The sequence below is a fragment of the Eretmochelys imbricata genome, chromosome 3 (genome assembly GCF_965152235.1).
Source record: "Eretmochelys imbricata isolate rEreImb1 chromosome 3, rEreImb1.hap1, whole genome shotgun sequence".
NCBI classification, from domain to species: domain Eukaryota; kingdom Metazoa; phylum Chordata; order Testudines; family Cheloniidae; genus Eretmochelys; species Eretmochelys imbricata.
The window spans coordinates 56216505-56240568 of NC_135574.1; the positions used below are offsets into that span (position 1 = coordinate 56216505).

General features: G+C 41.3%; 1 protein-coding gene across 6 annotated transcripts in view; it reads left to right on the forward strand.

The window, feature by feature from the left end:
* The window catches only part of FAM135A (family with sequence similarity 135 member A), a 145088-nt gene that overhangs the window by 119233 nt on the left and 1791 nt on the right, over positions 1-24064 (forward strand). For 3 of the 6 annotated variants that reach the window (XM_077812675.1, XM_077812676.1, XM_077812679.1), the window contains 5 exons: positions 1591-1682; positions 7740-7837; positions 19272-19423; positions 21852-21962; positions 23553-23666. In XM_077812675.1, coding sequence (XP_077668801.1) covers positions 1591-1682; positions 7740-7837; positions 19272-19423; positions 21852-21962; positions 23553-23666 — 567 coding nt within the window. Of the gene's footprint in view, positions 1-1590; positions 1683-2270; positions 2870-3529; positions 4167-7739; positions 7838-19271; positions 19424-21851; positions 21963-23552; positions 23667-24064 lie in introns of those variants that run through there. The other 3 variants (XR_013345575.1, XR_013345574.1, XM_077812677.1) reach the window with 3 other exon arrangements.

Consider the following 24064-nt stretch of genomic DNA (forward strand, 5'->3'; position numbering starts at 1 on the left):
GAAAGGTCTAGTCAAATTATATCATCAGGTGCAAGACCCCATTCTCCCAGGAGATCTAAACTTAGTGTTGTCAAGACTTATGGGTCCCCATCTGAGCCTTGCTACTTACTTTCTACTACTTCTATCAATGAAGGTGGCATTTTTGGTTGCCATCACTTCAGCCACAAGAGTAGAACAGCTGCATGCCTTAATGATCCCTATATGATCTTCTTTAAGGACAAGGTTTACCTGTGTCCTCATCTGAGGTTTATCACAAAGGTGGTGTCCTCTTGCCGTATCAACCAGCCAATGTACTTACCTGTATTCTGGCCACAGCCACATTCGAGTAGGGAAGAGGAATGTATGCACACTCTGGACATCAGAAAAGCTATGGCATTCTACCTGGACAGAAGTCCTCCCAACTGTTTGTCCTTTTATTCTCTCTGCCACAGCTACAATCAGCCTCCACTCAGAAAATTTCTTCCTGGATAGCCTCCTGTATATGCATGTGCTATGACCTGGCTAATGTAACCCTGCCACAGGTCATTCAGTGAGATCACAATCGGCCTCAATGGCTTTTTCTAGCACATGTTCCAGTTGTGGACATTTGTAGAGTGGCAAATTCATCCTCAGTCCACACATTTGCATCCCATTGTTAGGACTAGCGACAATGGTAGACTTGGACAAGTTCTACAATCTTTATTGAAATAAACTCCGAGTTTCATGGCTTGTGAGTCACCAAGAGTGGAATGCACATGTTCAATGACTCAAAGAAGAAAAAAGTTATTAACCTGTTCAATAACTGTTGTTCTTTGAGATGTGTTACACATATCCATTCCACAAACTGCCCTCCTACCCTCTACATTGAAGTTCCAGCAAAAAAGAAACTAGTGGGGCCTGGGGACAGCTCTGACCTTTATACGTGTACACAGTGATGCACAGCAGCAGAGGCTCTCGAGCCACCCAAAGGGTACCACAGAGGAAAAATGTTTCCAACAGCAGGGCACGCAGACACCAAGAGTGGAATGGATGTGTACAACACTTCTTGAAGAACAACAGTTACTGAACAGGTCAGTAACCTCTTTTTTTATAATCCATTTTGCCTTTATACTTTACTAATCCTTATGTAGTGCTGCTTCTAACTGGTCCCTTACTCCTCTCTCCCATCCCTCAAATTCTCTAATCCTTCCTTCCTCCTCCCCCAGTCTGAGTTCATTTCACTGAATTTTATCAAAATTAGTTAGTACTTAGTTGTACTTTTTGCCTTAACATCCAGTGAATGTAAAATATTATACACATAGTCACCAAAACTTAACTACGTAAGTTCTGGGTTTTCTAAAATGGCTGTGAGCTTTGTGTCATTTCTGTAGATTGTGATTCTATCATTGTGTTTGGTTTTGCTACTACAGCATCAGAGGTCTTAATTAGTTTTAATTTTGATATGGTAAAATATAAAATTTGCATTAGTTTGCTGGGGAATGCCAGTGCTGCAGTTGTCTGTCTGTCCATTTTGTCTGTCTTGTTTCTAAATTAGTATATTCACCTTGTTAAATAGCAAGATCACTTTTGTCATAGCAAGCCTTTTAACCTTTTTTGTTTGTTTGTTTTAAGGTAATAGTGCAGATCTAAGATTAGTGAAGACTTATATTGAGCTTGGACTACCTGGCGGACGAATAGATTTTCTTATGTCTGAGAGGAACCAGGTATTTGTAAACAACAAAAGGATTTTCATACAACAAATTAAATTGTATACATTTTTAAAAAATGTTTTCTTAAGTTACCATTATTATTGTATTGTAATACATATAGACCCTGATCCTGCAGAAGTATCCATATAGACAGACTGCTTAGCCATTTTAGATAACTATTGTAATTGGGGAGACTAAATGGTCATAAAATGGTCGATACAAGTGAATCCCTTTGCAGAATCTGAGGTTTAATTTTATTATACACTAAGCCCTAGTTTACCCTAGGAATTGAGGTCAAATTTAGCAGCGTTAAATCGATTTAACCGTACACCTGTCCACACGACGAAGCCCTTTTTTTCGACTTAAAGGGCTCTTAAAATTGATTTCCTTACTCCACCCCCGACAAGGGAATTAACCCTGAAATCGGCCTTGCCGGGTTGAATTTGGGGTACCATGGACGCAATTAGATGGTATTGGCCTCCGGGAGCTATCCCAGAGTGCTCCATTGTGACCGCTCTGGACAGCACTCTCAACTAGGATGCACTGGCCAGGGAGACAAGAAAAGGCCCACGAACTTTTGAATTTGATTTCCTGTTTGGCCAGCGTGGCAAGCTGCAGGTGAGTGCAGTGCTCATCAGCAGAGGTGACCATGATGGAGTCCCAGAATCGCAAAAGAGCTCCAGCATGGACCAAACAGGAGGTACGGGATCTGATCGCTGTATGGGGAGAGGAATCTGTGCTATCAGAACTCCGTTCCAGTTTTCGAAATGCCAAAACATTTGTCAAAATCTCCAAGGGCATGAAGGACAGAGGCCATAACAGGGACCCGAAGCAGTGCCGTGTGAAACTTAAGGAGCTGAGGCAAGCCTACCAGAAAACCAGAGAGGCAAACGGCCGCTCCGGGTCAGAGCACAAAACATGCCGCTTCTATGATGAGCTGCATGCCATCTTAGGGGGTTCAGCCACCACTACCCCAACCATGTTGTTTGACTCCTTCAATGAAGATGGAGGCAACATGGAAGCAGGTTTTGGGGACGAGGAAGATGCTTGCTGTGAGCTATCTACAACCTCCTCCTCATCAAGTGGAGAAACCAGTTTTCCCGACAGCCAGGAACTGTTTCTCACCCTGGACCTGGAGCCAGTACCCCCTGAACCCACCCAAGGCTGCCTCCCAGACCCGCCAGGCAGAGAAGGGACCTCTGGTGAGTGTACCTTTTTAAATAGTATACATGGTTTAAAAGCAAGCGTGTTTAATGATTAATTTGCCCTGGCATTCGCGGCCAGTACAGCTACTGGAAAAGTCTGTTAAAGTGTCTGGGGATGGAGCGAAAATCCTCCAGGGACATCTCCATAAAGCTCTCCTGGAAGTACTCCCAAAGCCTTTGCAAAAGGTTTCTGGGGAGGGCAGCCTTATTCCGTCCACCATGGTAGGACACTTTACCATGCCAGGCCAGTAGCACATAGTAGGGAATCATTGCAGAACAAAGCATTGCAGTGTTTGTTTGCTGGCATTCAAACAACATCCGTTCTTTATCTCTCTGTGTTATCCTCAGGAGAGTGATATCATTCATGATCACCTGGTTGAAATAGGGTGCTTTTCTTAAGGGGACATTCAGAGATGGTCTGTTCCTGCTGGGCTTTGCCTGTGGCTGAACAGAAATGTTTTCCGCTGTTAGCCACGGGGAGGGGCGAGAGGAGAGGGGCTAGCCACGTGGTGGGGGGAGGCAAAATGCAACCTTGTAATGAAAGCACATGTGCTATGTATGTAATGTTAACAGCAAGGTTCACCATGAAAGAGTGTACCCATTGTTTTATAAAATGTGTCTTTTTAAAAACCACTGTCCTTTTTTTTTCTCCACCAGCTGCATGTGTATCAAGGATCACAGGATCTTCTCCTTCCCAGAGGCTAGCGAAGATTAGAAGGCGAAAAAATGCACTCGTGATGAAATGTTCTCTGAGCTCATGCTGTCCTCCCACACTGACAGAGCACAGATGAATGCGTGGAGGCAGACAATGTCAGAGTGCAGGAAAGCACAAAATGACCGGGAGGAGAGGTGGCGGGCTGAAGAGAGTAAGTGGCGGGTTGAAGAGAGGGCTGAAGCTGAAAGGTGGCGGCAGCGTGATGAGAAGAGGCAGGATTCAATGCTGAGGCTGCTGGAGGATCAAACTAATAAGCTCCAGCATATGGCTGAGCTGCAGGAAAGGCAGCAGGAGCACAGCCCCTGTGTAACCAACCGTCCTCCACCCCAACTTCCATAGCCTCCTCACCCAGACGCCCAAGAACGCGGTGGGGGGCCTCCGGCCACCCAGCCACTCCACCCCAGAGGATTGCCCAAGGAACAGAAGGCTGGCATTCAATAAGTTTTACCCTTTTAAAGTGCGGTGTGGCCTTGTCCTTCCCTCCTCCACCACCCCTCCTGGTGCTTTTCTCCTCCACCACCCCTCCCAGGCTACCTTGGCAGTTATCCCCCTATTTGTATGATGAATTAATAAAGAATCCATGAAGCAACAATGACTTTATTGCCTCTGCAAGGGTAATCGAAGGGAGGAGGGGAGGGTGGTTAGCTTACAAGGAAGCAGAGTGAACCAAGGGTGTGGGAGGATTCATCAAGGAGAAATAAACAGAACTTTCACACCGTAGCCTGGCCAGTCATGAAACTGGTTTTCAAAGCTTCTCTGATGCGCACCACGCCCTCCTGTGCTCTTCTAACAGCCCTGGTGTCTGGCTGCACGTAACCAGCAGCCAAGCAATTTGCCTCAACCTCCCACCCCGCCATAAACGTTTCCCCCTTACTCTCACAGATATTGTGGAGCACACAGCAAGCAGTAATAACAGTGGGAATATTGGTTTTGCTGAGGTCTAACCGAGTCCATAAACTGCGCCAGCGCGCTTTTAATCGTCCAAATGCACATTCTACCACCATTCTGCACTTGCTCAGCCTGTAGTTGAACAGCTCCTGACTACTGTCCAGGCTGCCTGTGTACGGCTTCATGAGCCATGGCATTAAGGAATAGGCTGGGTCCCCAAGGATAACTATATGCATTTCAACATTCCCAATGGTTATTTTCTGGTCTGGGAATAAAGTCCCTTCCTGCAGCTTTTGAAACAGACCACAGTTCCTGAAGATGCGAGCGTCATGTACTTTTCCCGGCCATCCCATGTTGATGTTGGCGAAACGTCCCTTGTGATCCACCAGTGCTTGCAGCACTATTGAAAAGTACCCCATGCGGTTTATGTACTCGCCGGCTTGGTGCTCCGGTGCCAAGATAGGGATATGGGTTCCGTCTATGGCCCCACCACAGTTAGGGAATCCCATTGCAGCAAAGCCATCCACTATGACCTGCACATTTCCCAGAATCACTACCCTTGATATCAGCAGCGCAGTTATTAGCATTGGCTACCTGCATCACAGCAGCCCCCACAGTAGATTTGCCCACTCCAAATTGATTCCCGACTGACGGGTAGCTGTCTGGCGTTGCAAGCTTCCACAGGGCTATTGCCACTCATTTCTCAACTGTGAGGGCTGCTCTCACCTTGGTATTCTTGCGCCTCAGGGCAGGGGAAAGCAAGTCACAAAGTTCCATGAAAATGCCCTTACACATGCAAAAGTTTCGCAGCCACTGGGAATCGTCCCAGACCTGCAACACTTTGCAGTCCCACCAGTCTGTGCTTGTTTCCCGGTCCCAGAATTGGCGTTCCACAACATGAACCTGCCCCATTAGCACCATGATGCCCACATTGCCAGGGTCCGTGCTTTGAGATAAGTCTGTGTCCATGTCTTCATCACTCTCGTCACCACGCTGACATCGCCTACTCGCCCGGTTTCGCTTTGCCAGGTTCTGGTGCTGCATATACTGGTGGATAATGCGTGTGGTGTTTAATGTGCTCCTAATTGCCAAAGTGATCTGAGCAGGCTCCATGCTTGCTGTGGTATGGCATCTGCACAGAAAAAAGGTGCGGAACGATTGTCTGCTGTTGCTCTTACGGAGGGAGGGGTGACTGACGACACGGCTTACAGGGTTGGCTTACGGGGAATTAAAATCAACAAAGGGGGTGGCTTTACATCAAGGAGAAACAAAAACAACTGTCACACAGAATGGCCCTCCAAGGACTGAACTCAAAACCCTGGGTTTAGCAGGCCAATGCTCAACCCAATACTCAACCCAATGAGCTATCCCTCCCCCGGTATTTCAGGCAGGACTGAATCTCCATTAAACTTTTTAAGGTGCCCCTGACAGACCTCACCAAAACAATTGTCGGCAGTTGATTACGGAGGGAGGGAGAGAGCGGGGAGCAAATGAATACAAAACAAATCTGGTGTATTTCTTGTTTTGATCCACTTCATCGATCTTTTACATCTTTGGCTGGCAGCAGATGGTGCAGTAGGACTGCTAGCCATCCTCATCTCCTGGCTGCTCGCCATAAGACGGTACAATAGGACTGCTGGCGGGACTAAAGAGAATGATCTGGTCAAGTCACTCCTATTTTAGTCCCTGCACCCATGTCTGCCCTGGCGCTCCTGACCGACCTTACTGAGGCGGCCAGGAGCACCTCAGACATGACGACGATGGCTATCAGGCCTATTGCACGGTCTCCTGCCACAAGGCAATGGGTTGCTGCTGTGTAGCAATGCAGTACCGCATCTGCCAGCACCCAGGAGACGTACGGTGACAGTGAGCTGAGCGGGCTCCATGCTTGCCGTGGTATGGCGTCTGCACAGGTAATTCAGGAAAAAAGACGCAAAACAATTGTCTGCCGTTGCTTTCACAGAGGGAGGGAGGGCCTGACGACATGTACCCAGAACCACCTGCAACAATGTTTTTGCCCCATTAGGCATTGGGATCTCAACCCAGAATTGCAATGGGCGGCGGAGACTGCGGGAACTGTGGGATAGCTACCCACAGTGCAATGCTCCGGAAGTCGATGCTAGCCGCGGTACTGTGGAAGCACTCGGCCGAGTTAATGCACTTAGAGCATTTTGTGGGGGGACGACACACAATCGACTATATAAAAACGATTTCTAAAAAACCGACTTCTATAAATTCGACCTAAATTCGTAGTGTAGACATCCGCTAAAGCAATTATACAAACTGGCATGACCTTGCTAAATATATATTATAATTTATACATATTATATAAATTAATACATCTCTATAGAGCATTTAGAGATATAGTAATATAATCTGCAATCCTCTCTTTTTCTCAGCATAATAACCAATTAAGACTAGAACACCCCTAATTTTTTCCCATCTTAGCTGACAGGAGGGAAGCCCAGGGTGGGAAGAAAGAAGAGCTAATGTTTCATGGAACAGAGTCTGAGAACCACAAAATAGTCAGCCTTTCCTTTTTTATTCTTTTTTTTTTTTTTTGGTCATTGCATTGCAATATTGGTATTATGATGATAAATCAGTAGCAATTACCAATCTTAAATATCTTTGGTTTTGTTTAAAATAGTTTTCAAATGACTTTAGCTTGAAAAAAGTATAGCTGACATTTTAATATGATTTTTATCCAATTACAATACACGTTCTAGATGTACTTCAGATAACCAGTCATTAATGGATTTAAGGTGAAACAACTCGTTTGATCTCAGTCTACAGCCACTGTAACTTGTTGCTATTAATTAGTGTAGAGAAGCAGCCCTAGATTGAAATAAGGGCCGTTTTTTCACACTTTGAAATAAGAGAGAGGTGCATACAGTAAATTGCCTCATATTATCATTTCAGTTACAGTGTGGCTTAATCTGGGATATGTGGTTTGTCTTTTCTCTGTCCAGCTGATTAGAACTGTGCATATGTGATAGAGGTTAGACTAGCGGTACTGTTAATATTAGTTTTGGTGCTCTTTAGAGCAAAGTACTTATCATAAAATGATGTACAGACAGTTTATTCCTTCCTCCCAAAAAACCCTATCCAGGAGGGGGCTGCAATGTTGTGTTCTGATATCAAAGTTAGTATGCATGTTTTTATATGTGTGTTTAGTTGTTATATATTTGATTAATAAGAATTTATACTGAATGTAAAATAACTCACTGTATTTGGAACATACGTAATTATTTTTCCTTTCTACAGAATGATACCTTTGCTGATTTTGATTCCATGACTGATCGCCTTTTAGATGAAATAATACAATATATTCAAATTTACAACCTAACAATTTCAAAAATCAGGTAATACCTATGTTGTATATTACTTTATTTCTATAAAATATATAATACCCACTAGAAAGTACATGATTAGTTGTCCTAAACTGTCATACAATTACTCGATAATCAGGTACAAAAAAGATGGGGTTGGGGAAAAACATACCAAAATGAGGGTAAGAGAAAATTAAATGATGTGGGCTTCTAAATGAAAAACAAACAAAAGAAGTTTTAATACCCAGTATTAAAACTATAAATAGTGTTATGGCTTCAGGTTACGTTTAAAAATTTAACAGTCTGCAACATCTTAAAAGGAAAATTTCTTCATCAGTAATTGAAGTTCTCAGAATATAATATATTAACTTTTAGATCCACACTGTGGGAATTAGTGTGATGGGCTCTGCAATCCTGGAACCATTTAAAGTAGTCTAGCTTTAAGGTCTTATGGTAAGGATTTAGACAGCACTACAAGCTGTTGCGTTATAGGCATCATGGGCTGATTGTAATGTATTCTGGGCCTTCCTGGATTATTGCCTTCAGTAACCTGTCTGAGAACATCAAGGAGGAGATATGTCATGAGGAGGATCTCATTTCCTAGGTGGATGCCATACCATACCATCAATCCTTGTTAACTGACAATACTCATGGAGGCACCAGTTCCCAGCTCCATATTTAAAGTTGTGTTTTGGTTTGCACTTTAAGAAAGAATTCATGCTTTTTATTATGAGTTCACAATTCAGAACTATTGTTTTAGGCTCTCTGCAAACTCAGATATTGCTGCACAGGTTACACTTGAAGTTTTGAAGTTTTTCCTCATAACAGTAACAGCTGGCTAATATTTTTAATGAAAGCTGAGAGAAAACAACTGAGTCTGTCCACACCCCATGCTTTGGGAAATGCTGTTCCTCTGCCTTTTCAAAGGTCCAGTCTGCTCAGCAGTAAGACTCTTGAGGAGACTGAAGGAAACCAGAGCAGCTCAGTTTTTAGAGGGGTTTCATCTTACTATTAGGCAAAGACAACTTCCTTCAAGTATCATAGGAACTATACCCAGTATCACATGGAAACACCCAGCAGGAGTGTCTTCTGAACAGCAAAAAAAAAAAAAAAAAGTGACCCCATTCTGCTTGTTAACTTAAAGGGGTACAGCACAAAGAGAAAATATCTTCATTTCCAGGTTCTCCAGGACTGCTTCATCCTCTAGAAAGTAGCAGTTTTGATATCTCAGTGGAGAGCCCATTCCCAGTCCATGCACATGCTCTTCCCCATGTCCCATTCTTCTTCTGCATCATTTCACAAACATAGGAAGTGATCTGTCTCCATCCAGTTTCTGCATCAGATATGAGTTTCATCTATATCAAACTATGTACTTTTAATTTGTTTTCACAAAGTCTCATAGCATCCTTGGGGAGATTAGAGTGCATAAACAGTGTGTCTGGAGCAACTGTTTAGAAGGACCCAAAACCTTTCAGATGCCCATTTCCCCATTCATTCTTTCTTTGAGGAAAAGTCCAAAGGGAAACTGATCTGTTCAGAGAGTCCAAATGGCTAAAACTCAGTATCCAGGCCTGTTATGAGAAGGTAAGAGTTCAACACCAGAAATACCTTTAAGTCCCTTTCCACCAAGGTAGCAGACATCTCCATAATTTATCTGTGTAATGTACCTAACTGAAGTTAGTATGGCTGTCTTTCAGTATTTAATTCACACATATAACCAACAGTATTTTTTTTACTCTAGAACTATGAGAGTACCTGAATAGATAGAACTCCATTACATGCTTGTTTCAGGAGGGCACTACTTCAGTTTGTATTTAGTTAACCATTCAGCTGTCATCCTCTAGAGTTCTACTTTTTGTTAATGTGGGTGTCTCTTAGAGACAATTGCATGAGGAAAAAAGGAAAAATATGTATTAACCCAGTAATTAGAGTTCTCTGAATATAGTGCCTCTACAAGTCGACACTAAACCTTCATTCTTCGCAACTTCTCTTGGAGTTTGAGATGGTTTAGATGAAAGAAAGAGCAGCTCAAGACATTTACAGGAACAGGCCTTTTAGAATGGTAGTTACTGCCTAATTCCTATGCACCCCCTAATGACTAAACTGGTTTAGAATGGTTTTCAGGATCACAAGGGCATGGCTCACAACTCCTACAATGAGGATCTGCACAAACAATTATATGAGAGAATAGCAGACTTTAATTCTTTCATAATTACTAAAAGTCCTTTCCAGCCCTACATTTCTGTGATTTTATTATTGTTCAGTTAATACATAGATGGACTGACATCAAATACCATGGGGAGCAGGGACAGTGAAGTGCCATCCACTGAGACAGCATTTTAAAAGGTTACCTTTTGGAAGGCAGTACTATGTAAATGATGCAGAGCCAGCAAGTCAAAATATATATCACACTACAAAACCTTTAACAGAAATAACACTTCTATAGGGCATTATGCCTGGCAGTGACTTATATAAGGACTCCCAGAACTCCTGTGTTCAAGTTACACAAATGTATCGTTCTTAATTTTAGTCTTTTATAATGTTGTCCTTGTGAAAAGTGCTGGATAGGCATCTCTGAAGACTGTCTCTTATTTATGTAGAGAGCTAATGCATGATGAACAGTGGCAGTACAAAGTTAGTACTGCCACACTATACTACCAGTTAGTACACCACACTATAATACCAGTATAGCTTGTCAAACTGATGTAATCTACCAGAAGTGTGGAAGGCTATCTTATTTTCCGTGTTCATTTAATTCTTGGCTTATCTCCTGAGACTGCTTTCAAGGGTGCCAGTTGTGGTTTTTTTATTATATAGACATATGTCCTCTATGATTGGGTTGACATTTGATTTCTTTCACACACAAATTGACAAAAAATTAGCTTGGCAGCAAAATTTATTACTAATCTGGGATGGAGTTTGAATGGTGATCAATAGAATGGAAGGTTATATATCCTATTAACAGTACTCATAGGGGAACAAAAGCATATAGAATGAATACATTTTAGTAATCAACTAATGCACATGCTTTTTTCTCTAAATACAGACAAACAGAGCAAGGCAACACACAGTCAGTCTATTTTGAAAAGCTGCATATCTACAGTGGACTGCTTAGAAAGATTTGCAAAACAGAATAGTGAATTAATGGAAAAATGCAGCTCCAGTTCCATTAATATATTAAGAATAATGCATGACTGAGGCAGTAAGTTTGGCAAAGGACTCAGGGAAGGCCTGGATTCCATAATATCCCTTTTTTCCCCCTTTGAATTCTGTAACTTAATGTTTTTCGGAGACTCTGCTGAGGTTGAAGAATTTCGGCTGGTTTCCCAGAAGCCAGTGCTTATTAAGTCCTGTCTAGACTGGAAAAATAGGTTGTGTTTTTAAAATGTTAGCAAACACGTTATAATTAAAATGTTTAAACACTGGTTTTGACAGGGTTTAACATCTTTAAGGTGTTTTGTTTTCTGTCTACATCAATGTTTAAAATACATTAGTAAAATTTTTAAATATGACCCATTTTTGTAGTAGACGGAGCCCTAGAAATATCCACACTTGGGAATTCCTTCCTGTGGGGTACCCTCAAGCCCTTTCACCCCCATCTCAGGAAGAGCTGAGAGAAAAAAAACAAAGGAAATCAGCTGTTGCCACCAGCTAGTTAAACAACATATGCACAAACTTCTTAGGGACACAAAAATCCAATCCTGTTCTTAAAAAAGGTAAATTTTACTAACCTCCCCCTCCCCCTGCACACACACACACACACACACACACACACACACACACACAATACATTTTGAAACTTAGGCTTTTTGCTAAATCTTTAAAAAAACAATTACAAAAATTAATCATCAAGATAGCTCTCTTGAGGTTCAGCTTAAAGGTTACAAAAAAAACAAAAGCACCTGGGGTTAGCACAAAGGAGTCCACAAGCCCGTAAGAAATAAAAGAAATAACCCTTATCATGTCTTTCTAGACATTCCCTGATTTACTTACATAGCTGGGGTTTCAGGTAAGTAGGTTTGAGATCTGAATTAATGCTTCTTTATACCTTGTTTTAAAGCTGCTTGCAAATTGCTACTCTGTGTCTCCACTCTCCAGAGAACAAAAGACAAAAGAGGGTAGTCTTGTTTCAATTTTAAAAAGTTCTAGCCTTGCCATTGGCTTTTTTGGTCAGGTGCCTACTCCCTTCTTTTTACCTATGGGCTTTTTTTTTTTTTTTTTTTTTATCCTTTACAGGTAAAGCAAGTAGAGAACAGGGATTTTATAGCTAACTGGCTGGCTGGGTGTCCATAAAAGGGAGCTTCCCCTGCCCCTTCATTTATCACATAGCCTAATTCGAATTCCTGGAAAGATACTGGAACAAATTATGAAACAATCCATTTGTAAGCACCTGGAGGATAATAGGGTTATAAGGAATAGCCAGAATGGATTTTTCAAGAACAAATCATGCCAAACCAACCTAATTTCCTTCTTTGGCAATGATAATAGGCTAGTGGGTGTGGGGGAAGCAGTCAATGTGGTATGTCTTGTTTTTAGTAGAGCCTTTGACACAGTCCCCCATGACATTCTCATGAGCAAATTAGGGAAATGTGGTCCAAATGAAATTACTGTAAGGTGGATGCACATCTCTTTGAAAGACCATACCAAAGAGTAGTTACTAGTGGCTTGCTGTCAAACTGGGAGGATGTATCTAGTGGGGTTCTGCAGGGATCAGTCCTCTGTCTGGTACTAGTCAGTATTATTATTAATCACTTGGATAATGGAGTGGAGAGTATGCTTCTAAAATTTGCAGATAACGCTAAGCTTGGAGGGGTTGCAAGAACTTTGAAGGACATGATTAGAATAAAAAATGGCCTTCACAAATTGGAGAATTGGTCTGAATTCAACAAGATGAAATTCAATAAAGGCAAGTGCAAATACTTCATTTAGAAAGGAAAAATCATATGCTCAACTACAAAATGGGTAATAACTGGCTAGGTGTTAGTACTGTTGAAAAAAACCTGAGGATTATAGTGGATCAGAAATTGATTTGGGTTAACGAAGTGATGTAGCGGCAAAAATGGCCAGTATCATTCTGGGATGCGTTAAGGGAGTGTCATATGTAATATAGAGGAGGCAGTTCTCCCCCTCTACTTGGCACTGGTGAGGCCTCAGCTGGAGTCTATGTTCAATTCTGGGCTCCACGCTTCAGAAAAGATGTGGACAAATTGGAGAGATTCCATAGGACAGCAACAAAAATGATAAAAGGTTTAGAACCTGACCTTTGAGGAAAGGTTAAAAAAACTGGGCATGTTTAGTTGTGAGAAGAGAGGACTGAGGGAGGACCTAATAAGTTTTCAAATAAATTAAGGGCTATTATAAAGAAAATGGTGAGCAACCATTCTCCATGTCCACTCAAGGAAAGATAGGAAGTAACGGACTTAATCTGCAGCAGGCGAGATTTAGGTTAGATATTAGCAGGGGTATGCGCAGGAATTTAAATGTTGTTGCTTTTGGAGCTGCCCTGGCCCCGGAGCTAGAGGCATTCCGTGCCCCTACCGATTATTGGGGAAACCCAGACCTCTGCTTTCCTCTCTTTGTGCACACCCCTGGATATTAGGAAAATCTTCTACTATAAGGATAGTTAAGCTCTGGAATTCCCATCATAGGAAGTTTTAAAAAACAGGTTGGACAAATAGCTGTCAGGTGTGGTCTAGGTTTACTTGGTCTTGCAGTAGTGTGGGGGGCTGGACTTTATGATTTCTCAAGGTCCCTTCCAACTCTACATTTCTGTGACTGTTAAGATCAGTACCCCACACAGTGGGCCATGATCTTGGTTGGAATCTGTAGGCACTTATTATAACTATGAATTCGGTGGCAAAAAACTGTTAATGCAGAATTAAGGTTGCTTGGTGTTATGTCATCCCCTTGCAGATCACGCAAAACTTTTGAAAACCAGGAAATGCACAGTTCAGATTGCCCATGCACCCTCAACTCTGTCCTCTCTCAGCAAAGCCCCAGTATGCCCTGTTAATGCCCATACTTTTACTCTGCCAACTGCATAGTTGTTGAAATGTACAAGCTCTTTTACAACCCATTTGCTCTCACCCAGAGGATTCCATGTAACACTACTAAAGGATCTAAACAGAAAAGGAGGAGCTGCCCATGTCATCTTCCCTCTGGTCCCCTGGAGCTGACAGTAGCCAATGGGAATTTTTTGCATACACTCCAGGTGCAGTCAATATGGTGGAAGCCGTAATTGGGCTTGCTTGGTAAAGATGTGTTTGTGATATGAGGACACATGCAGATTACTTTGAAGCGTGTGACAGAACTGTGATTATGATATGAGATCTGTGTTTTGCACCCTCTCATGTTTTGCGAGAAAAGGAATGAGCTGCATGTGTACCTTCAGGATCCAGTATGCATCATTTAAATGCAGAAATATGTAGGTTATCAGGACACAGGGCTTTTATTACAAAGGATGTTGTCAGCATTAAAGTGGAAAATGAAAACATTCTAATGCTTTAATAATGGTTAAGAGAAAGTGTAGGATGACAATCCTGTCAGTAAGTGTAAGGGACTTGTAAAAGGCTGTGAGGTGGTTCTTAAATTGTAATGTGTGCTCTTATTTCTGGGGAATTGACTAAGTGTGTGAGTGTACGCCAAGATCTGGAGCCAGCTGAACCTTATAGCACCAAGGACTAGTGTGAGTATGTGCATTTTGGGGCATTGCTCAATGAAGGTAGAAGAAAGGTGACGTGGGCAATCTTTTCCCCCTCTCCCCCCACTGACCTTCAGTACTGTTAATTCTAATCCTCCTTTTAAAAGGAGGTGAAGAGCATGTATATTTCAGCAACTCTTGGATTGGCAGAGCAAAGGTATGTGCATTAACAGGGCATATTGGGGCATTGCTGACAGAGGGCAGAGTTAAGGTTACATGGGCATCCTTAGCCAGGCATTGCTTGGTTTTCAGAAATTTGTTTTGTTCTACTCTGTGTTCTGGAAAGAGCTGACATGCTACCAAATAATCTTAATGCTGTGTTAACAAAGTCTTTTGCCACTGGATTTTCTTACGTTTTGAACAGGAAAAGACTGGTTGGTAGAAGGAGTGACGAGTCCTTTAGGCAGTTGCACATATCACAACCCTCAATTTGCATATTAAGCCAAATCAACCTATAGTAAGCAATTCCCACGTCATGGTGTACTCCTTGCTGTCCCGCAAAATTCTGCACCCTCATAATCCAGGAATTGCTGAGAATCCACACAATGGCACCCACACGTTTCTTTTCCTTCAGCAGTCAAGGCACCTGCACTGTCAGTTCCAAACCTCCGCACTATGTGTCTTTGGAAACACCACATTAATCTGCCCCAAGATCAGAAAGTAGCAACTTCCCCGTCTCCTCACTTCCCCAGGGGCGAGTAAAATACAGATTTTCTTGAACAACCAGTCCAAGGCTTGCTTACCACCCCTCTTCTTTGACACAATTGGCTGCTGACTATTCTGCTGTGTTCACAGTAAGCCGCTTCATAAAGTAAAACACGTTATAACAGAAACAGCTTTTAGCAAGCAACATGAGATACTTCTATAAATTCGACCTAAATTCCTAGTGAAGACATCCGCTAAAGCAATTATACAAACTGGCATGACCTTGCTAAATATAGATTATAATTTATACATATTATATAAATTAATACATCTCTACAGAGCATTTAGAGATATAGTAATATAATCTGCAATCCTCTCTTCTTCTCAGCATAATAACCAATTAAGACTAGAACACCCCTAATTTTTTCCCATCTTAGCTGACAGGAGCGAAGCCCAGGGTGGGAAGAAAGAAGAGCTAATGTTTCATGGAACAGAGTCTGAGAACCACAAAATAGTCAGCCTTTCCTTTTTTATTCTTTTTTTTTTTTTTTTTGGTCATTGCATTGCAATATTGGTATTATGATGATAAATCAGTAGCAATTACCAATCTTAAATATCTTTGGTTTTGTTTAAAATAGTTTTCAAATGACTTTAGCTTGAAAAAAGTATAGCTGACATTTTAATATGATTTTTATCCAATTACAATACACGTTCTAGATGTACTTCAGATAACCAGTCATTAATGGATTTAAGGTGAAACAACTCGTTTGATCTCAGTCTACAGCCACTGTAACTTGTTGCTATTAATTAGTGTAGAGAAGCAGCCCTAGATTGAAATAAGGGCCGTTTTTTCACACTTCGAAATAAAGAGAGAGGTGCATACAGTAAATTGTACTGTTGCATACAGTAAATTGTCTCATATTATCATTTCAGTTACAGTGTGGCTTAATCTGGGATATATGGTTTGTCTTTTCTCTGTCCAGCTGATGAGAACTGTGCATATGTGATAGAGGTTAGACTAGCGGTACTGTTAATATTAGTTTTGGTGCTCTTTAGAGCAAAGTACTTATCATAAAATGATGTACAGACAGTTTATTCCTTCCTCCCAAAAAACCCTATCCAGGAGGGGGCTGCAATGTTGTGTTCTGAGGGGAAAAGCCACACACACACCCCTAGAAACTTTTTGAAAAAATGCTATTTTTTTCAGGGTTTATATCTCTAAAACCCATGGCTCAAATGACCCAAATGAGGGTCACTGTACTATAACCTTACTTAGCAATCTCACAAGGAGGGGTGAAAGTAACTTAAATTTCTTACCGGTACAGTCGTATCGCAACCTCCCTTCCCACCTCCACATTTAACTTCATGGATCCCTTTGCATGACTTTGATACAGTAGCTGTCTACTAGTTTTATTCTAGAGTATTGCTAGTAACTTTAAGCTTTAACACTGGCTGTATAGTCATGGCTCCAGTGCTGGGAGAGAACTCTCCCAGCGCTGTAATAAAACCACCTCCATGAGGGGAATAGCTACCAGCGCTGTCTACATTGCCACTTACAGCACTGAAACTTTCCTTGCTTAGGAGTGTGAAAAAACACACACACACCCTCGAGTGAGGAAAGCTTCAGCACTGGTAGCTATTCCCCTCATTGGCTATATATTTTGTGGATGACTTTCAGCTTCTTCATTTGTTGCTGTTCTTTTTAACTGACAATCCCCCATTTCCTCACTTTTATGTTTAAACATACCTGTTAGTGTGTAAGACGGGAAGAGGGCTGGGGAGGTGTCACAGACCAGCAAACAGCAGCAAGCTCCCACCATTGGGAAAGAGGCGTGAGATGAAGAAGTTTCATGCGGGGTGCCAGCTGCTTTGGAACCCAACTCGCACGCTGCCATGCCCCATGCCTTGCTTCCTCCTCTTCCCCCCCCCCCCCGCAGCTGCTGGATCCTTCCTCTGGCACCCCATAGCTTCCAGCAACAGGGACTGCTGCAGAGACTCCTGCAAACAGCCTGGGCACAGGAGAAGGAAGGAGGGTCCCTGGCTCTGGTTCTCCCCGATTGAAGCCAGGTGAGCTCTCCCTCCCGCAGCTGGCTGAATAATGAATGAACCCAAGGGCTGGAAGCAGAGTACAGCGCTCTGGGCACAGAGCACAAAGCCACCCCTTCATCCTGCAGCATGCACACAACACTCGCTCCCCAAGCTGCCTCGTCCCCAAAGGGCCCGCGTGTATGGATCTGCACGCTGGAGGGCAGGCGGCACACAGGAGAACCAGCCCAAGGGAAGCAAGGAGCTTTCTGCACAAGCACACTCCTGAGTCCTGCTCGCATTGCACTCCTTAGACTCCTCTCCCTCCCCCCCCCCGCCTGCCACCTTTCAGCTCCCCTAATCTCCGAGGTCAACTCTGATTCCCTCTCCAACTATGCTTAGGGGTGGTCAGTTAGGTTGCAGAGAGAGATGTTTGCTGCAATCCATTCTGCCTTCAGGGATTTCACAACACTGGGCCCCTTCCAGCAACATCTCCACTCCAGTGAGTCGTTCCCTCTTATCGAAGGCTGAAGTATGCAGTGTGTGATTCTGTAATCGACTACATTTAATTACATTGCTCCAACGGAGGGGACAACGGAGGGGACAAAGTGGGTGCTTTCTACTGTAAATTACGCGCCTGACATGACAGACTTGACCAATAAGAAGCAAGTGGTTACCATGATGGCACTCAAAAGCTAATGTTCGAAATCATGTGAACATCTTCCACCTGACAAGAAGTAAAAACTGAAAAGGAGCATTTTGTGTCTAGAGAATGTAAAATATATTTAATTCAAGACATAAATCAGATTTTTTGTTATTACTACAGTTAAACCTAGCCTATTTTACCCATTTGTACTGAATGCTTTGGCCACTTTCTTACCGGCACGCCGTACGGCTTACTTTCACCTCTGCTCACAAGGCATTGCAAATTTTAGAGCACTTAGAAGCGTTGGCCTTTAAAAAAGAAGGATAGAGAGATAACGGAAGGAGATGGCTTTTCTACACACCCATATACAAGGCTCAGAAAGGTGTGAAGTGGTCCATTCATCTCAATGGGATGTTCTCAGCTCAGTGAGAACACTGAGTAGAGGTTACATCTCAGTGCTATTGTTTCAGGTTGTATTGTGAACTTTTCCATTCATCTCAGTGGGTGTTCTCATCCCCATTCTGTTGCACCACTATAATAAGCTATTTGGGTCATTTGAGCCAAGCTTACCTTGCAGCATGTTTAATGGAAAAATCCTTTCAAAATAATTGCTCTGAGTATAAGAGGAGAGGCATGTACATGGTGTATGTATGGTATGATAGAGCTTAGGACAGGGATATACTTGTCCTGCTAGGTGTGCCCAAGTTTCAGATAGGTGAAGAATAGCCCCACTCCTCTTTACTAGTGGCAGTAACAAATTTGATATACTCCTGTCAGCTGTAGCTTTCTTACTTTTGCAGCTAGCTCGACTTGCTCACCGCTCTGGAGGGACAACTGAACCATAAAGCTAAATATTCAGCTCTTTAGTCCATTCCCCAAGCAAACGCACCTGAGATGTTGCTTCCACCAAAAATAAAGTATCTATCCAGAGTGACATTTTCTTCCCCCCAGGAATACTTGTAGAATCTGTAACATACAGGTTGTCTTGGCAACTGATAAGCATCCATCCCACTAACCTCCACAGTCATTAAATACCAAAATGATGTCTTATTCAGTCATTCACATCACATTTATAATATTTTCTCAGTAGTTGGTGTGTACCTGGTTCAGAAACAATAAACTTGAAAAAAATTGGTTGATGTGTTAACTGAAATAGGTTTTTTTATGTGTTTAACAATTCTGAGGAGATCACGAAAAACTTCTCCCTAAGCTAGTTGGGCGTTTTGGAAAATATTGAACTTTATAGTAGTTTGTTTTTGTTTTGTTTTATTACTTAACATTTTGAAGTCACGGGGAGTGGCGGGGGGGGGAGGGAGATTGGAAATATTCCATTTCTTTCTTTCTTTACTCCTTAAATCGTTTATAAAGGCATCAAATTTCACTTTAAGGAAAAATAAAATAAAAAGAATTTCCCCAAGGTTTCATTTTATGCTGTTTTTCTTTTCAAATAGTTTTATTGGACATTCGCTGGGCAATTTAATAATCCGTTCAGTGCTCACAAGACCTCGGTTTAAATATTACCTCAACAAACTTCACACCTTCCTGTCTCTCTCTGGACCACATCTTGGTACCCTCTACAACAGCAGTGCTCTTGTTAATACAGGTAAAAGCTTCAATGTTGTTTTCAATGGTATGAATTCAGGATACATTTGTTCAGGAGAAAATGAGTAGGCATCTCTTGCTTTTGAAATGTTAATAAAAGGCTCTTCTAGGGCCTACAGCTTTGTGCATTCTTTGAATTAGGAAAATCAGGCACATTCTCACACTCTGCTTTTAGGAACAAATGGAGAAAGAGGCAAGTGTAAAACCTTAATGGGAAAAAAGACAACCATTATAAGAGCACATCAGTCTGTTTGAACCAGTTTTTATGTTAAAATATTTTTCAAGGTATAACCTTCTAAGATTAGTTTATTGGTAAATACCTAGCTAAGATATAATTAAACAAATCTTCAAAGAAAACAAATGTAATAAACAGTTATATGCATACAGTCAATGAACAAAAACAACCTGTGATCTTTGTGTCCATAAAAACTAACCCAGACAGTTCAAATATTGAATATCAAATGTGCTCAACAAACTGCTAGTGAACAATGGTGTTCCCACACCTTGAATACTGCATGCAGTTTTGGTCACCCCCTCAAAAAAGATAAATTAGAAATGGAAAAGGCACAGAGAAGGGCAACAAAAATGATTAAGGGTATGGAGCAGCTTCCATATGAGGGGAAATTAAAAAGACTGAGACTGTTCATTTTAGAAGAGAGATGAATAGGGGGGAATATGACTGAAATCTTGAAACTTATGAATGGTGTAGAGAAAGTGAATAAGGAAGTGTTATTTACATAACACAAAGACCAGGGGTCACCCCATGAAATCAATAGGCAGTAGGTGTAAAACAAACAAAAGGAAGTAGTTCTTCACGCAACACACAGTCAATTTGTGGAACTAGTTGCCCTAGGATATTGTGAAGGCCAAAAGTATAACTGGGTTAAAAAAAGAATTAGATAAGTTCCTGTGATATGAGTCCATCAATGGCTATTATCCAAGAGGATCAGGGATGCAACCCCCTTGCTCTGCGTGTCCCTAAGCCTTTGACCACCAGATGCTGGGACTGGACGATGGGATGGATCACTTGATAATTTCTCTGTTCTGTTCATTCCCTTTGAGCTGTTTGGCATTGGCACTGTTGGAAGACAGGATACTGGGATAGGTGTTCAATTGCTCTGACCCAGTACAGCCATTCTTGTGTTCTTAACAATCTACAGACCAAATAAACAATTAAGGAACATGTATAATCTATATGCGTACATTTTCTGAATAGAAAAAAGGTGAAAATTGTCGTGCATTATTTGCCCAAATATAATTTGCTGGAGTTGTGAGGATATCAGTGAAATTGAGTGGGCTTTTGAAACTTGGCATGTACAATATGTAGCCCTCAATGTATGCTTTACCGTGGTGGGGGGGAAAGTTTTGCCGTAAGTGATCCCAAAAAATTACACACTAAGCATGAACAACCTATTATTTGCTTTTAGTATTCCAGATGATGTGAGATTTGGATATTTGAGTATTTTCATAGTCAGCAGTGAGTCTAGTTGGCTTTAGTCATCTTAGTAATAAGGTTAGACCTTTCTAGGTATCATACAGAAAACTTTTATACTTTCTGAAGAGTTGTATCGCTTGTGATTGATCACATTTCACGATACCATTTTTTTACAATAACCCTCATTGCTTTTCATATGTTTAATGGATTATAAATTTTAAGTTAATATTCCAGAAAACTCAAATAATTACATGCGATATAGCATTTTAGGACTGAGCATGACTAGCATTAAAACTTTGGGTACTAGCTATATATTTATTTGTGACCACTTGAGAATACCTGGTAGTTTGTTTTCTTCTGCTTTATAGAGATAACAAGGGCTTGTAAGAATTTCTGAAAAGTCATATTTAGACGGATGGCTTTACCCATCAACTGGGAAAAAGAGGTGCTGCACAACATCCAGGAGGGTATAATAATGAGACCTCTTTTCCATTCCTCTTCCCAGTCCAGAGAATGCCTTCCCTTTCTTTTCTGCCTACTTCCATGAATCTTGACCTCTGTGATTCTAAAAGTTATTTGTTTTGGTGACACTTGAGTCTCTTTTATATTTTAGTCAGGTTATATATTTCAGCATCAAAACATCTGAAACATTATTTTAAAATGTTGAGGGTATGGCTGTATGTTACCTTGTGGTTAATATTTAAAGACATACCTTGATATTTTGGTGAAAGAACTTTTTCCCCTAGCACCAAGAATATTAACTTTGTTTTAACTAAGGACAGTATTCATTATTTATTAAATACATATCAGATAGGAAACAGTGATGGCTGAGAGAACTATAGAATGGTTGTGGGTTTGATAATACTAACATAAATGTAAAATAAAGAGTGGGAAATGTAATGTATGGACATTGACTTTACACATTTAATTGCCGTTTAGTGATTCTTATTTTACTGCTGAAATATACTTACATCCACTGTATGTAACCATACAGGTCTCTGGTTTATGCAGAAGTGGAAAAAGTCGGGTTCTTTATTACAATTGACATGTCGAGATCATTCAGACCCACGGCAAACTTTCTTGTACAAACTTAGTAAAAAAGCAGGTAAGTTTTGTTCATGTTGTTCATCTTGTAGACAAGTTTGTACAGGATGTCAATAAAAAGAAAAAAATAGAAAATATTTTTTAGATAAATAATTGCATGTTCTACCATTCTGTCAGCTCTACAGTCCGTTATTTGTCTATACTAAGTATTACTTCAGAAATAAATCAGACTGTGTTTGTACTGTGGTAGGTAGATCATCGAGGATCTTTCTTTCTAATTAATGAACAAACTAGCCAACCTGTATTTGGGCCTGATCTTGCACCACTGATGTCAGTGGTTTCAGTGAGAGTAAGATTGAATGCATTATACAGTCATGAAGGACCAAAAGCAGGGGTTATGTCTTTTCATTTCTAGAACTGTTTGATAACCTACATATATTTTTTTCAGATGTTAAGCTTCTGTTGTAATATTTGTTCCAAGATCACTGATTAGGCAGTTAGTTTGTCACGGAGGTTATTGACATAATAAAAACCTATGACTTGTATCTAAAGATTTTAATTCAAATCTTTCACTAACCTGCTAGCTATCCCCATTTTATCCTTCCATGTACTTTTCCCCACTCCATTTGTTTGTGTTATGCATTAAGTCAATGGCTAAGAATCAGTTTAGGTGGTGTCTGAGATGTTAATAGTTGAGGTTGGCCACCTTTAAGCATTGTGAAGTGGATATCAGGTAAATATTGCTGAATGTGTATGTCAGGCAGGCGTGCACTGAGATGGAATCCTTGTGGAGCTCAGTCAGGCACTTGCATCACCAGCTAGGCTGTTGAGCCCTCCTAGGGATCCACCAGCCATCCAGGGTAGTGGCAGAGGTCCCTGGCACCTGAAGGTTCCATCCATGCCGGAGGCCTTCCAGGATGCTAAAGACAGCATGTCTTTGCCGGTGCTGCCAACGCCCCATCAAGACGTGGTCGTCTTGAGGGAAGCTGGCACTGGGGCTCACGCAACATTCCCCATCCTTGCGGCATTGCTCCCCAGCACCGCGGCAGAGATACAACGATTGGTGTTGGGGGCACTGGAGAGGCGATCGGCAACGGTTGAAGTGTTCTCCGACTGGTTTTTTAACATTATAATTCTTGACGTCTGATTTGTGTCCATTTATTCTTTTGCGTAGAGACTGTCGGGTTTGGCCAATGTACATGGCAGAGGGGCATTGCTGGCACAATCTACCAATGTGATATATGCCATCATGTGCCAGCAATTCACCTCTGCCCATGTACATTGGCCAAACTCAACAGTCAACCTATTGCATGGGTGGGAAAAGCCTTGTCTTTCAAAAGTCAACTTTCACTTTGGTTGCTTTCTTTCAAGAAGTCCCTTATTTCAGTATTTTTGAAAGGTGTTTGGGTTTTGGACTATAATTTCTGGCTGTTTGAAAAAGTTCAGGGTTCTTGGAAGAGTTGAAATGTAACTTGATCGGATATTATTTTTTTAACTTTAATGAATGAAATTAATCTTCTTTCTTTTTTTACAATATCTAATAATAAATCAGTCTCCGGTTTCTATCTGAAAATTTTTATTATGTTTGTCTTGCAGAAATTTTCAAATGATGCATATTGTTTATATTTACCATTTCTTTTCCTTTCTGCAGGTCTTCATTACTTCAAAAATATAGTGCTAGTCGGATCCCTGCAGGATCGTTATGTTCCTTATCATTCTGCCCGCATAGAGATGTGCAAAACAGCTTTGAAAGATAAACAGTCAGGTAATAAATGTGAAGTTTCTGTGTGTTTAGAACATGGATAGCTTTATAACAAATGTCAAGATAAATAAACCGTTATTTTCAAATAATTGAATTTTCCATGTAAGATTTCTCACACCTTTTTTTTTTTTTTAAACTTAAACAGTAATATTGTAGAGCCTTGACCATATCCCCATTGAAGTCAGTCAGAAGCCTTGCCATTGACTTTGGGAGCAGAATGGTGTCTGTAATTTAAAAAAAAAAAAAAAAAAGGGCAGATTTTATTTAGCAGAGGCCCAATTCCATACTAGCAGTGAAAAGAAAGGGTTTTTCTTCCCCCCACTTACGAAGGATCATTTCTGATTATAGTTCATGATGAGATATTATGGCACATCTGTACTACAGCATTATTTGTCTGAAAA